The 15,508-nt window shown below is 44.4% G+C and overlaps 1 protein-coding gene across 1 annotated transcript in view; it reads right to left on the bottom strand.

Moving 5' to 3' along the window:
• IPO9 (importin 9) overlaps positions 1–15,508 on the bottom strand; it is a 29,089-nt gene continuing 13,581 nt past the window's right edge. Inside the window, exons 9-24 of the mRNA XM_065698069.1 lie at positions 13,589–13,647; positions 12,902–13,053; positions 12,298–12,396; positions 12,055–12,161; positions 11,752–11,891; positions 10,409–10,568; positions 9,387–9,613; positions 9,028–9,176; positions 7,979–8,107; positions 6,413–6,688; positions 5,915–6,081; positions 4,199–4,332; positions 3,491–3,610; positions 2,913–3,014; positions 2,050–2,126; positions 1–1,460 (exon numbers count right to left, since the gene is read on the bottom strand). Of these exons, the coding sequence (XP_065554141.1) occupies positions 1,350–1,460; positions 2,050–2,126; positions 2,913–3,014; positions 3,491–3,610; positions 4,199–4,332; positions 5,915–6,081; positions 6,413–6,688; positions 7,979–8,107; positions 9,028–9,176; positions 9,387–9,613; positions 10,409–10,568; positions 11,752–11,891; positions 12,055–12,161; positions 12,298–12,396; positions 12,902–13,053; positions 13,589–13,647 (2,209 nt within the window). The 3' untranslated portion in view covers positions 1–1,349. The remainder of the gene's footprint in view (positions 1,461–2,049; positions 2,127–2,912; positions 3,015–3,490; positions 3,611–4,198; positions 4,333–5,914; positions 6,082–6,412; positions 6,689–7,978; positions 8,108–9,027; positions 9,177–9,386; positions 9,614–10,408; positions 10,569–11,751; positions 11,892–12,054; positions 12,162–12,297; positions 12,397–12,901; positions 13,054–13,588; positions 13,648–15,508) is intronic.

The raw sequence follows: 15,508 nt of genomic DNA, 5'->3' as shown, positions 1-15,508 counted from the left end.
TTTGTCTGTTAAAAAGTTAATTTATTATCCCTTCCTGGTAAAAAAGTGAAAAGCTAGACTGTGTTAGGTACAGAATGACTCCAGCTCTTTGGAGCTTTGTAGATACAACTGCGAAGCGTATTATTCCACAAAGGAACAGCAAGTACCTTCCTTAAGAAAGGAAACTCTATAATGGGTCAGCCTTTTCTTTTAAGCAGAAGATGCAGCCATTACAGGACTCCCTTTCTGTCCAGGTGCCTCGTGTGAAATCCCCCAACATCCTCTGGGCTGCACATGCACAAAGTTTCCTAAGGAGAAATGTGTCTCAAAAAGCAACTTCAGGAAAGAAGTGCAAATGCCTTTGCAATCTGTCTCGTAAGAAGGATACCAATGTGCATTTTAATAGTTTTATTTTCATTTTCCCCAAAGGGATCCAAAGGCAGAGAGGTGTTGTGAGATACATCACGCTGTCCTTACGGGATAAATCAATCTGCAAATGGTATTTACCACTCTATAAAAACACACACAAGAGTGTGAAGGAAGCAAAGTAGTTCAGAGTGGCTGCCATAGAGCGAGTAGGTTAAATACAATTAGGTTTTATTCCCCTGAAAATTGTGGCTCCTTGTGTTCCATAAAACCAAAGTCTTTAGTAGCCACATGCCACAGGAAGAGAAATGTCAGTGGTAGCTTCCTCTGAGCATGTGCACACAAAGCATCAGTAAAGAGCTGCTCCCATGGGACTGGACAGAGACGTGAGTGACAAAGCCCCATCCACAACAGGAAAGAAGATATGCATTTGGGTTTATTGTCTCAGCCTCCCATCCAAACTCCTGTAAACAGGTTCCACACCATTCAGTCATCTCTGATTAAAGAGTCTATAGGTCTATAAAAAGAAGTCACACTGTGAGATCGAGATATTTACCCTGTGGCATCTGAGCACGAAGAGGACCAACCTTCTGACTTCTCAAGATACATCCAAGCAACCTGTTAAGTGACCCAGTTCCTTTCTCTGTCCAGCTGTGCTGGGGGGAGCTCAGTTGCGTGCCTCTTCACAGGCAGAGACAGTTTGCTTTAAAAAATATTAAGGACACATTTTTGTATCTTTCAGAACTTCCTGGAAAGTTACTGTGGAAAATGAAAGTGCTCCCATGGTGAGACCAATGTGCAAAGCTCTACAGACTTCTGTCCTTGCTGCTTGCTTAGCATTCCTTCCCTTACCAGATTCACGTTAAGATGAGGCTCAATACATCGCAACGAGGCCGTCATCCACCTGCAACAAGCAGGCAGACACTGGAAAATGTTTTATGTTCAGTCATAAAACGTGGAATAAGCCTTGTTCAGATATGATCGGTGTGGTCTCTCGGGTGGGTTTATATCCCAATGGCCTGTAGCACTCGCTTTTCATTCTCATTGAGATGGTCTGAAAACATTGCATAGCAAGGCTGCTGTGCAAACTGGCAGAGGAAATCAGTGAGATAGGCCTGAAAGGAAGATGCAAAGAGCCAGTTAGCATCACGTCACTTTGGGAATTCTGTTTCTTACACACATGACAGGAAAAACCTCAACATGCACCGAGACAAAGGGATTGCAGGGAACAGGTCTGTGGTGCAAAAAGGATGAGCAGCAGCAAAGGGAAAGGCTAAAAGCAGCTGCCAGATGGTGGTAAAAAGCAGGAGCAAAGATTCAGAGAGGGACTGACTGGAAGGGAACAGCTCCAATGCAGTGAGCAATTCTATCATGCTCTGTCTCCAATCTACTTCTGACTTCAGCAAACAGCTGTGAAGCTCATGGGTAGAAGAGTCTCATCTCCCTCTGATCAAAGCCTTTTGTTCAGTCCCATTTCCAAGTTATACATATTGATCCAGCAAGAAAAAATAGCTCCAGGCATTCTTGGGATACTCAGCACTTTCCAAAGTGATTTCAATGCACTGAGTACCCTGGGGATAACAATCAATAATAGCTGCTGTTTCCAGTGGTGTACAGTTTTGTTCAAGTACAACAGAGAAAAAAATCAGGTTTATAAGGAATGACAGGAATCTGATTAATAAACCCCTTATTCTAGAGCATCACCTGGAGATCTATTTGATAAAGAGGGTCCTTTAATGCATCTGGATCATCCTCTTCATCGTCTTCATAGTAATCCTCATCTGTCAGAGGCAAATCAGCAGGTTTTAACATCAAACAGAGCAATACATCTTAGGAAGTATTCCTTGTGACTACTGTCGAAATCCAAGGGTCCAAAAATAAACAGTTCTAGTGCTGCTGGGTAAAAGAAATAATATCCTATCCAGAACATTCACTCCTTAACTTGACATGACCGGAAACATCAAATCCCAGAATGAGATGGGTCACGGGGGGAGTCTCAAAGACACACAAGTGAGATGAGCATACACAGGACACTGGACAGGCAGGTTGGTTAGTTACGTGCACTGCCTTAATCTTATGTGAGGGTGACACATTTCCAATTCTGTGCTAATATGAGAGGTCTCCCTTATTGTATTCGCCTGTAAGGTTCTCCCTTTAGGACTATATGCAAACTGGAGGGAAGAGGAAAGGAGATGATACACCTGCTCCATCTTTATGCAGCAACCCTTTCTCAAGGTTACTCCACCAGCAAGCTCATCCACTTCTACAACACTGTCATTCCAAGGTCACGTCCACATCTTTGAGCATCAGTGTTCTCCTTAGAAGAAGTACCTGCACGAACCTCACAGCAACGTGCAGCTCACTCAGCATGTGAACTCTCAGTCAATCATTGTGCTATTCAAAGACACATTCCTCTTACAGGCAAGGCCCCTACTCAAAGCCCTGCTGTGGCATTTCCTTCCCCTTGCCTGCAGCCTCTGTTGAGCTGCTCTCAAGGAAAGAAAACTGATTAGCATGTCATCTACTCCTTGTTTGCTTTGAGTGAGCACTTTAAAGCTGTTACTTACCATACTTGTTTGTGGAAAGAATATCTGATAAGAACTGTCCTGCTAAGCCTTCATCTTCATCCTCATCCTCTTCCTGGTCCTCCCACATGTCATTTGAATCATCTGTTTAGGAAAAAAACAATTCAAGAACTAATCCAAACCCAAGAGCTCCAGCCTGTTGATCGCTGCAGGGACCATGGCTGTCAGGCAAACATCTCTGCTTGTGGAGGTGGGTGAGGGGAAGCACCTGCAGCCTTTCTATCCCTTTGGAATGAGTGACTCGAGAACTGGAGCCGAGCAAAAAGCAGCAGCAAGAATGGATGAGTGAAGCAGGGAGGAAGAAAGGCAAAGCAGATACACCAAGAAAGGAGTGTTACTGGCACACACTCAGCTCCCATCTTCCAAACTAGCCCCCGATGATTTTCAGACGTGAGGATACACAACACTGACTGACCTTACACTCCAGATCACTCTTTAAGCCTTTGTAATTACAGGTCTACTATTTACTATTGTGAACTTCTTATTACTGTGAACGCTTCTGAAGAGATTACAAAGTAGATTTAAGCCATGCAAAGAGAGAAGCAAGCCCGGTATTTTACCCTGGCTCCAATCTGCAGGTGTCTGCCTGGATGCATTCGCTTCCATTGCATTCGAGAGCTCATTTATTATCAATTTTAGGATTTTTACTAACAGAGGAATGTTTGTCCAGCGCTCAGGATCTGCAAGAGAATAAAAAGATATATTCACACTGCTTTTAATAGGAGGTTGTTAAAACCAGGCCTGGCTTTGTCGGGTTGGGGGGTTTTGGGATGATTGTTTGGGGTTTTTTTCATGCATTTTGATTTCTGTTTGAAGCCCAGCCCTGCCCAGGGCTCTCTCGGATTTAATATTTCAATCTCTAGAGAGCAATCTCCAAAGGTTTGGGGTTCAGCCAATTCAAAATAAGACAAATGCGTTTTCTAACCACACTTTCCACTCACAGAAGCTACCGGGTGTCATGAAATTATCAATTCTATCTCATTACATGGAACAGGAAGATGCAAAATAGCATTGAATAACGCCCTATCCCATAATCATCTCATCCGTTTGTATTCAATTAGAGACATCAGGAGTCTTCCAAATCAGTCTTTGGCGGAATTAAGGCAAATTATGGAGATGTTAAATACACGTCGTACGGATTAGCTCTAAATATCAACATGCACCTTCTGTAGGAAATACGCCCCCCAGCCTCCTGGGACCTACAAGGTCTATTTTAAAGCCTTTTACACCATCTAACAGGAAAAAAATACAGCCAAATGATTACTTACTTTTGGCTGACTTTGACCGTGTCCGTATTCCCTCATCCATGTTAAAGATTTCTTCTCCCTTTACCCTAATGTCCTGCAGCCGCTTGTCATCTGTATTGATGCCATACTGGAGGAGTTTGCACAATGCCACAGAACTGGGAGCAGGGAATAGGAGAATTACAGATCAGAATTGCCCTGAACAGTCTGGCTTTCACAGTGAACACATCTCCAGAGCAGACCTTCAGATGCCCTGTGTTCTACACTTTTTGCCAAAAACAAGCGTTAAGGAACCAGCCCTATTTCTCCTGCTTTATATCTGAAACTGGGCTCACCTCCTGACCTGCACAGCAAGCCAAAGACTGACAAAGCTTTGGATTAAACACCATTAAACAGTGCACACATACATTAAAGGTTTTTCCAGTTCAGAAGGGCCACGAGGTTAAACACGCTCCTAAAACACCATGCGCAGCTGAAGATGGAACTAAGAGGACAGCACTGGCAAGAAAACAGTGATGCAGTTGACCTGCAGCCATGAACATCTCTTCTACTTTTCTCCAGTCTCAGAGCTCTTTCTCACTTCTGGTCCTTCGCAGCTCTGCTACACTCAGACCTTCTAATGTGCTCCTTCAGTGCCTTCACGTGTTCTTTTCACTCTGCTGCTCAGGTTTCTACTCCACACATTCAAACCTTCTCCAGTTCCAGGCTGTTTTCCAGCCATACTGAGGATGACTTTGACTAAAGTGTGGGGCCCTGCCAAGCCATCTGGATGTAAACAACTCCAACCTGGGACAATACGGAGGCAGCACTGAACAAAGTTTAACCTTGTTCTTCCTGTCAGTGTCAGCCTTGGCTTTTCCCTGTGGCCATAAGCAGTCTCAGGGGATCCTGCAGACAACCCCACTCTGGCACAGCGGGGATAAACCACTGCTCTTAAGGACGAAACAGACCGAGTGTGACCAGCACCAGATCCCCACATCAGACAGCCTCCTGCTCTGCATGATCACTCACAAATTCTATTTTACACATGCTTTTTCTTGTTATTTCACAGCCTATATGACTGCCTTAGAACAACACCACACCAATGCATACTATGAAGTGAGTTATTAGCTGGTGAGACCCCTAAGAGTGGTCTGTTGGGCTTCACATTGCCAGAGAAATCAAAGACAGCAGCTGCAGCACAATTTAAACTGCTACAGAGCATTTAATGCTTTAGAATACAGTACTCTGCCTCCATCAGAACACAAATGTGCTCCTACAGCAGAAGGGAGAGAAAAACGGAGAGAAAACTGTTTCTGGTGATTTCTTTATTGACTTCTAAGAGATCATTAAATCAACAAGAAATCACCAAATTCTCCTAGGAAACCCTCTACAATGGCCCAAAACTCTGCTCTACAGAGGCAAATTCCTGTCTGGAAGCTCTTCTCATCCCATTCACCAAAGTTCAACCTCAGAAGCACTCCTGTGCTGGCAAGTGACACTGCTTCCCCCTTGGGTCAGCCTGTTCCAGCACAGAAACACCAGGCAGCAAGAGGAGCAATTGGAGGAGGATCAGAGATTGCTGCAGTTATCACAGCTCTCCTAGGCTAAGCTAACCCAATGCTGACACACACAAACCTAAGTGTGATCCAGCTCCTCGTCCCCTCACACCCACTGCATTCAGTTGCAACAGGATGACCAGTCATTAACAGGATGATCTGTGCATTAGTTTGTTAATACACAGATTATCAAACATCCTACCTGACTTTGCCTTCATACTGCCCATAGAACAAGTGCTGCCGGCTCATCCATTCAGCCATGACAAACTCCAAGGCAGGCTTGCCAGTTGGGCCGGGGAGACTACAGAGGAACTCCAGGAGTGGTTCCAGTTGGGAGTGAACCAAGTGAGCAAACACCATAATCAAGGACTACAGCAGGAGGAAGGAAGTATTAGATGTGCATCATTTAACAGCTGAAAATGTTGTACCAAGTATTTGAGTAACTGAGTTTCCTGCAGGATGGAGGCTGTGCTTACCAACCCCAAGAGGAAGAGGAAGTACAACCATCTGCAAGACACTGCTACAAAAGCAGGCAATAACCTACTGCAGTCAACAGCAGTATTTAATCACCCCCAAACCCCCCAGTCTCAACTCCCAGTCATTTATCCTTCAAATACATGATGACAATTTCTTTTGCTGACATTTCTCCTTCCTGTCCTGGGTACCAGCCTGCTCCCCTGCATCATGCTGAGCATCTCACCTGCATCACACTGAGCGTCTCCGCTTGCTGCATCTTGCTTAGGATAGCTCTCAGGATCTGGTCCAGATTCTCTCCCAGCTCACTTCCTGCTTTTGAAATTAAAGTGGAGACCAATCTGCCCACGAAGGCAGCAGTGAATTCTGAGGTCCTTGGATCTAGAAGCTGGCTCACCACCTGCATCACATACCACAGTCCATTGTGGCCTTGCTCATCATGCCATTGGGCAATTTGCTCCAGTGCCACCGAGACGTATGCGCGCAGACACTCGCCACCATTCTGGACAAGAGAAGTACCGTGTTAGAACTTCCCTTTGTAGGTAAGGGAGTGGGGAGGCATGGGAAGACATCCCCTTTCATCACCTCAAACAGACCCTTAACCGAGATGAACACAGTTAAGGGTTTCAGACGGTCTCACAGATGGTGGCATCTGTAAGAGACCGGAGCTCTCTAATGTGCAGTAAAATGAGTGAATTCTACAGAATTCAGTTGATCATCAAGTACAAAACTCTTCACTGCTGAGGCAGTTCTCCAAGAGATCATCTGGGAAATACAAAGACCACCTGAAGCAGCTGCAGTTTTGGGCCAGTCTTGCTACCTCGAGAAATCCCAAGAGATTCTAACCAGTGAAAGATGGAGACAGCATCCATCGTGTTTTGTAGCACTGGTTGAGTAGCACAAACATTACACAACCCAGCAGCCAAGCTGCAATCTTTCTGAATTCTTCTTACAACAAAGATCCAGCAGAGCAACCAGCATGCTGCTCTCCAAGCTCTTCTTGCTGGTCTCCAACCTATTCTTACTGGAACCTTGCTTAGGGAAAGCCATTCCTATGGGCTGTATTCACAAGGCAAAGGGTAGCTATAAAACTCTTTATGCAAGGAATGAAACCAGCTTTACTATTCAAACGCCAGCTGGTAGCTGGAATGAAAAGGCACCCTGCACTTGCAGCCTCTGAATCTTTTTCTTTCTTGTTTTAATACTCTAAAGACATCACCAGGTAAGAGCAGAGCTGCCCAGCAAGTAGCTCAGGCACTACTGCTGATGGAGATGAATCCTTGCTCTCCCTCCAGCCCATACCTGGCTCAGTTTAACGGAAGTCCCCCCTCCCCTTCCCACCTAAATGAGTACAGGAGAAGGAGAAGGTCTGGGAGGTCTTCTACACAGAAGGTCTTTTGCTTTCCTGTGCCTGAGCATGCTCCTGAACACAACTTCTGTCATTCCTAGGTGCGATGAAAGTTATTGTGGGGGAAGAAAAGCAAAAAGGTTTGGGTTTTTTTCATGTCAGTTTTGGGCTTTGTTTTGGTTTTTTTAATGTGCTCCCTAAAATAGAAAAAAAAGAGCAAGGCTGCTGCTTTGCAAACTCCAAATTAAGGAATGATCACCAGAAGTCACTGCAGGCCCCTGAACAGCAGTACTCTGATGATAAACTGCAGAAGGCAGAAAGACTGAGGAGGTACTGATATGGCTGTTGGCAAGCAAAGCTTGGGCTCCCTTAAGACCTGTCTGTCTTGGTCACCTCTCTTGGACTTGCATAGCCCCACAATCCTTCCCATCCACCCCATGTTACCTGCATTGTAGCATTGTCATCAGTGTTCAAGCTGCACTGAGCTACTGCAGGGAATGCTTGGCAGATCAGGAGCTGGGACAGAGGAGGCTTTGTATTCCTTACAACCGTGGTCAGTATATCAATAGAGGTCTGAAAGGAAAACAGGAACAAAAGCATTGTTACTGCAGCAGCCATAGCATGCTAAGTCAGCACCACTGGTGTAAGCATCAAAGGCATGAACTGCAGGGATGTGAACCAGTACCACATCCCGATTGTACAGTCCAGAATATATTTAAGATCAGAGAACCCTGGAGCCGTGCATGCCAGCATCAGGGTGTCTGACGCCACACGCAGTGCATGCTCTGAAAGTTCATAACATAGTACAAACATCAAAAGCATTGTAAAAAAACCCATGGCACACACTTTCACAGCAGGCTGATGCACGTGAATCAGTCCAGCAGAGAACTGTGCCAGCTGACTCGTTCCGCTTCGTTTGTATTGATTTAAATTGATTTTAATTACCCATAAGCAATTGTTACAGTCATACCAATCAGTAAGCAGATTATAAGCATATTATAAAGATGTTTATGGGTTGAATTCTGTACAGTGATTCCACACAGTCATTGCTTACTCATTTACAAGGGGACTTTTTATAGCAACTACAAACCTGCAGAATTTTATCTTCAGCAATTTATAGGTATCTGATGCATAAATCAGAAAAAGCCTTAGAACAAAGCGCAAGGAACAGTCTTGTGGCCTGCTGGAGAACATTCCACCGGAAGGAGGAGACTTAATGGTGAAAGGTGGCTATGTCAAAGCAACGTGACTTGGGATATACTGGAAGAAGATATGGGCTGGAAGAAGGCCAGAGCTGCAGCTTAAAGTTAGATTTCGGAAGCATCTCCCCCCACCTGCAGTTTGCCCTCTCTCCACAAAGAAGCTTCAACCAATGACCAAAGTTCCAAAGCAGTTCAAAAACAACCTTTCTGCTCTTTGCAGCCCAGCCATCCTACACATTAAAGAACAGGGAATCATCTCCAGCTAAGACCGTGTACTACTGTAGCACTTACTGCACAAAGCCCTGCTGGGATCTTGTCAGCAGGGGCCTGCATGATGCTGACAAGAGTTGGTATTAGCCTCATCTGCATTGGACCCTGGCAGGCTTCTATCTGAGCTAGCTCCTTAAAGATATCTTGGGCAAGAGAAGCAACAACTGGATCTGGAGAGAGAAAGCACCATTTACTAAAACATACTAACAAACACATTGCAAGTTTTGCTACCTCTATTTCTAACAGGCAAAGCAGCAAGCTTCCCCTCCAGCTTTACCATAATCAATCAACATTCACTCAATTATTGTGGATTAAATTTCCAGCACCAGGATTCAGTAGCAAAACCAACTGGACTTTGAGAGTGTAACCTGGATACATACCATTACTGTACTTCAAAAATATTGCGATGGTGAAAGGGCAGATTTTGTTCTCCACGCTTGCTGTAAACGCTGGGTCTACGGTGCACACAATGCACAGCGTCTCCATCACCAGGTTCAGGACCTCCGAGCTGAACTGAGTAGCCAAGTGGATCAGTCCATCAAGAATGCTAGGAAGGAAAGGCTGCAACACATGGGTGCTCTCAGAGATCTTCAGCTGGTCACAGTAGCTAGACAAGAAATTTGTGATACAAAAATATAAACATATTAAAGTGATTTATACATTAAACTCTAGATGATGTATAAGGGATTAGCTCACCCCACCCATTCTTCTTCCTTAAGTTCACTCCTACAGGACTTTTCCCCTTCCGTCTACTATTCCTTGATCTCTCAACACCTCAGCTATCTTTCCTCCTCATTCCACCCCAATGACTGACGGAAGCAGAGTTGAACCAAGTGATGTTAAAAGCTTCCACCGCCTTCTAGGAAGTTCTCTCTTAAGAGCTGCCATCAATGGAGAAAATAAACCTTGAGGAAAGATGTCCGAGACAGACACTTACTGCTTACAGGGTGTTTAATCACCATGTCCTATAAGTGAGCTAAAGAATGATAAATAACAACTTCAGGAATAAGTAAGTTGTAAGTCTCTATTTATTCATTAACATTTCAGTGCCAATAGAAGACAACGGGGTTCGGGGATAGAGAGAATGGCAAGGAGCAGTGCTCTGCAAGGTTTTTTTGTGGTTGGCTGTTTTCTGAACTCATGTTCATTTTTCACTGTAGACTCAATACAGCAGAGGCTCCCTTTTCCTTCTTGCAACTTATTCACAAAACAGCATAAAAAACCCCCAAACTTCCCTTATTGCTGACATGTGCTCCACAAACCCATTGACATCTATTTCATTCAAAGCAAATACTTCCACAGCCTATACGGAAACGTTATTAACATTTCAACCTGTCAGTTTTGTAAGTGTAATTTATATCACGTACCCCTGGGGCTTTGGAATACCTTGGGCTTTACTTACCCCCAGATAGCTCTGACTGCAGAGATCCGCACAGAAGGAGGCTGAGTTTCATGGAGACCACTGACAGTAGCTTGTAGGAACTGCTGGATGAGCTCTGGAGACATGGCCACTGTAAAACGGCTGGCAGCCCACAGAGCACGGCCCAGGAGGAAAGGAGACACTGAAGCAAAACACAGACCGCAGTGGTTTCAGAATTAAGTTTTATGAGTTTAAAATGACAGCTGCTTCCATCCATTATCTGCAATCCTGTCAGCCCGGTAGGAAAATGCTAAGCTGCGACACAGAAGACAAGTCAGCAGGCACAGAAGTCATTTCTGTTCATAGGCAGAAGCCAGTTTATTTTCCCAGTTATTTCAAGGAACTTCTCACTTGCTTTAAAACAACCTTTTTCCCTCAACTAGTTCCAGTGAATCTGTTCCTCAATACTGCAATACAGCTTTACTGACCTTCAGAACACCAGTAAAGGAAGAGAAAGGCGGCTTTTTCAGCAGTTCCTATTCACTGAGCTCAATATTCTTTCCCCAACAGCAGCAAATAGCAGCAGCTTATTAAAAAGAACTGGAGCACATAGATTTCTATGTGTTTCTGGAGCAATCTTTTCATAGATGGCTTTTCTAGTTTCCAGCCATCACCTTGCAATTAAGGAACATAACGTTCAACAGCACCAGAGAAACAGTGAACACTCAGCAGCTACTCACCTCTTCATACTTATCAAGGTATGATTCATCTTTATCCCACTCAATCCTTCCGCCTTTTCAGGCCCAAAGTATCCTCATCTATTTAGGCTATTCTCAAACAGATGATGCTCTCTATTTTTCAGCATCTTTACTGCCATTATAAGTACTCTTGCAAGTATTAATTTTAATATGTGGACATAAAAAACTCCATGCAAGATGTGCAGCAAGAGCTTTGTTTTCTAAGCAAGCATTAGAAAATGCAAGATTTCTTTGTCTTATTACCATTACTGAGCACTAAACGGATATCCTTTGAGAACCATCTATATTCTGACCCCATGAGCTCTTTCTAGAGCACAACAGCTCATTTACAACCCAATACCACATATGTAAATATATGTAAATGAAGCAGTTTTTACATGCCTTGCTCACTATGCACTTTTCTTTGATGACTGTCCCACATTTAAGTGACTTAGATCTGGTGGCATGTGTGAACTCACAAGTTAGGACTTACGCTCTATGATTCTATGTTTCTTCCACATGTAGAGAGCTGCATTACGTATATCACATGCATACAGCAACCTGGTTCATCGGACACTTTTGTATGTAAGAGATTTCCAAGGTCTGGCACTCAGCATTTACTCTCAGTAATAGCAAGATCCAATATACCTGAAAGGTTGAGGTCTGCTAGAACAACATTAGTCAGGAAGCCGTGCATATCAAAATGTATTCTACCATTCTTCACACTGTCTGTAATAATAGACTTCACAGAGCCCAGGGCCAGCATACATGCTTCGTGTATCTTCCACCTGCAAAAGAATTCAGATGCCTTTAGGTGTTTCCTCTATCATCAGCTCAAGAAACAACTATAAATTTTGCAGTGGAACTGGGGTTTTTTTGGTCTAAGCTATGATAATGGCTTTCTTCATCCCAAAGCAGAGAACTTAAAAATCATGACACCCATCTCCTTACCAGTGCTCAGCACCACTGTTTTTAGCCTGCTCAGCTTCTTGTAAATGTCTTGTAGCTGCTGCAGCCAAAGCAGATGCACTCTCATTCTGGAAATCAGCAGCCACAGCCTGCCCAGAAGGAAATGACAGCACTTATCTGTACAGACTTTTAACTGTTGGCCTTTTCTCCAGATCCCCTTCCTGAAGCTAGGTTTCTTCTTTGTTATTATTTTGGTTCCATCGAAATGTGGAACGCATTTCATACCAGCAACAGATCCTGTGCAGCGATCCTCACTGTATAGGAAAAAGTATCATCATCTTCATCCTCCACAAACTGCTGTGGATTTGCAGTCCAAACTTTTATCTAAACCAGAAAGGAGACAAAAAGGGTCAGGAGGCGATGAAACACCAAGGTTAAAGAGAAGCTTTTCTGTTCCCAGTAACCTCAAGCTTGTAAAGCTACTGCCAGAATTTTCCTCTGCCACAAGAAGTCATCACCTTCAAGTGTTTTTTCTTATATTCTATCAGAGGAACCTTTGAAAAGAAGAGACTCTCTCTTTGTTCTTAGCTCATCTTGCTCTTAGCTTCTCATTTGAGACCAGATTTTGACAGAACTAATGACTGACCTGGAATCAATGCTACACAGTTTTATTTATAGATAAGGAATGAGAGAAGCAGATGAACATTAACAGAGTGCTGCTTTATGCACATCTACCTAAACAAAAAGACAAAGGCCCTAACTCCTGGGCACAGCAAAGTGACCAAACAGCCTCTTAGAGCAGCTTACCCGCACTGAAACTCTCCCCAGGACATGAGCTGCTTTAACTTTCTCATTTGACTTGCTTCCTACACAAGACAAACATGCTCACCTGCTCTTCTGTGATCTGCATGTAAAGGAGGATGTAATAAATCAGCTCTGGCAAAGCCTTCTTCACTGTGCTCTTAAATTTATTGTTTTCCAGCAAGGCATGGACAAATTCAAATATGCTGAACACCAGATTTTCAAATCCCAATACTTCACCTGCACAAAGAAGTGAGGACAAAAGAACACGTCTGTGTATGCCAACATAAAGGGAGAAGTGAAATAAACCCCAAGACGGAATATGCTAATATACACAAAGATAAAAATGGCTGCCAAATATAATGACATACTATCAGCTAGTCTGATGAGATGTTTATTCTTACTCCTGGACTAGCAAGGACAGCAGCAGCCCCAGGAGGATGCCTGACCTCGTCCTACCTCACCACACCCCCCTCATTAAAACTGATTAAGCTCAACCTCAAACCTGTTTGGGTTTCTTTTGTCCCATTACTTTTACCTCAAAATTGTTACAAAACTCACTCCTTGAGTCATAACAAATCTTAAATCAGGCAGCTTCATTGAGCACAACCACAGGTAACTTGCAAAGAAGTGATGGACACTGTTCTAACACTATAAATATACCCTTAAGCACAATCTCCTGCAGTGTTTCAGTCACTATTTTGACAACAGGAAGGTTTGGGTAAGTCCATTCATTCCAAAGAGAAGGTAAAAGCGTAGTTTAACAAGTTTTTACCGTCGGAATCCACAGGGTCCTCCACCTCTTCTGTGTAATTTACTTCAGTTCTCACATAAGTGCACAGAGTTAAGGGAACAGAAATGTTTCTACAGAACTGCATCTATTTAGGAATTCATCTCTTCCTATCCTAAAATTCTTGATAAGCAGGGAAGTTTCCGTCTTAAAAAGAGAAGTAAACCTTTGACTTTCCACAGTCCCGTGTTTCAGACCAGCCTCGGGACATCCTGGCTTTGTGCATTACCCAGTTTCAAAGGCTATCTCTCCAGTCTTTGTGGTTGACTTTAACTTAACCTTTGATTAGCTTAAACCAAGTCCACCAAGGTACCTTTGATTAGCTTAAACCAAGTCCACCAAGGTAACCAAAACTGCATCTACGTGACAACTCTGCAAGCACAGAACCACTCAGACGCCCTCCTTTCAGCAGACAGTGAGAGCCAGCGCAACACCCCACTGCTGCCACCCCATGTGCCCACATGCTACCTGATGTTGGCTCTGCTCCCTGCCAGGCCTGCCCATGAGCCTCCAGCCCTGAGAAGTGGCAGAAACCCAACCTGTGGCCATAGAGGAGGAAGGTTTCTTTGGGGATGGCAAATTGAAGGTCTAAGAAATGCCAGAACACAAGGAGAGGAAGGACAAGACTGCTCTTTTGCAAACAAACCCCTACTTTGTCACTGCCAGCAGGGCTGCAGTGGGAGTCAGGACACCAAGAATTTAACCACCAGCTCCTTGTATTTTAACAGGGGTCTATAAAAACCCTAAAAAGCACCTGACCTTGACAACTACACAGCTTCTACCTGCTCCTCCATTAAGGGTTCCTTTATGGTCTCCCTGCCCATTTTCACTCCACACGAACCTACACCCACCACTCAGCAGGATTCCGAAACACAAGACTGTGCAAGCAGCTTTGATATAAAGAGGTCTAGATCTGTGCTCTCTAGAACAGTCATTCACATTAAATTACAGAAGAAAAGCTCAGTCAACCCTTCCGCTACTATCACACCAGCGTCAGCTCCTGGTGTTTGTACCAAAGAGTCAGGAAAAGCTCCAAGGCAGCTCAGTGTTCTGTAATTACTGTCCTCTCACCAAAGGGTGAAAAAAGCAACTTTTGGATTACCAGTACAGTAAGATTTGACTTGTCAGATTGCAGGGACTGGGAAAGCTCCCAACAGAACAGCTCTAACAGGCTGGCTGTGAAGCAATGACTTATAAAAATCAAAGAGCAAATCAAACTGAACATGAGCCGGCTTCAGTGTGCGCTCACAGCCCAGAAAGCCAAACCTATCCTGGGCTGCATCAAGAGCAGCGTGACCAGCAGGTCCAAGGAGGTGATCCTGCCCCTCTACTCTGCTCTTGTGAGACCTCACCTGGAGCATTGTGTGCAGTTCTGGTGTCCTCAACATAAAAAGGACATGGAACTGTTGGAACAAGTCCAGAGGAGGCCACGAGGATGCTCAGGGGCTGGAGCACCTCCAGTATGAAGACAGGCTGAGGAAGTTGGGGCTGTTCAGCCTGGAGAAGAGAAGGCTGCGTGGAGACCTCAGAGCAGCTTCCAGTGTCTGAAGGGGGGCTATAGGGATGCTGCGGAGGGACTCTTCATCAGGGACTGTAGTGACAGGACAAGGGGTGATGGGTTCAGACTGAAACAGGGGAAGTTTACATTGGATATAAGGAAGAAGTTCTTTACTGTGAGGGTGGTGAGGCACTGGAATGGGCTGCCCAGGAAAGCTGTGAATGCTCCATCCCTGGCAGTGTTCAAGTCCAAGTTGGACAGAGCCTTGGGTGGGATGGTTTAGTGTGAGGTGTCCCTGCCCAAGGCAGGGGGTTGGAACTGGATGATCTTAAGGTCCTTTCCAACCCTAACTCTATTCTACGATTCTAACTTCACCTTCAGCAGCAAGCACCAGCAGCCACTGGTAC

This window comes from Lathamus discolor, chromosome 19 (genome assembly GCF_037157495.1).
Source record: "Lathamus discolor isolate bLatDis1 chromosome 19, bLatDis1.hap1, whole genome shotgun sequence".
Classification (NCBI taxonomy): Eukaryota; Metazoa; Chordata; class Aves; order Psittaciformes; family Psittacidae; genus Lathamus; species Lathamus discolor.
Note: the sequence above shows the minus strand (reverse complement) of the source record. Positions and strands in the feature narration are given on the sequence as shown.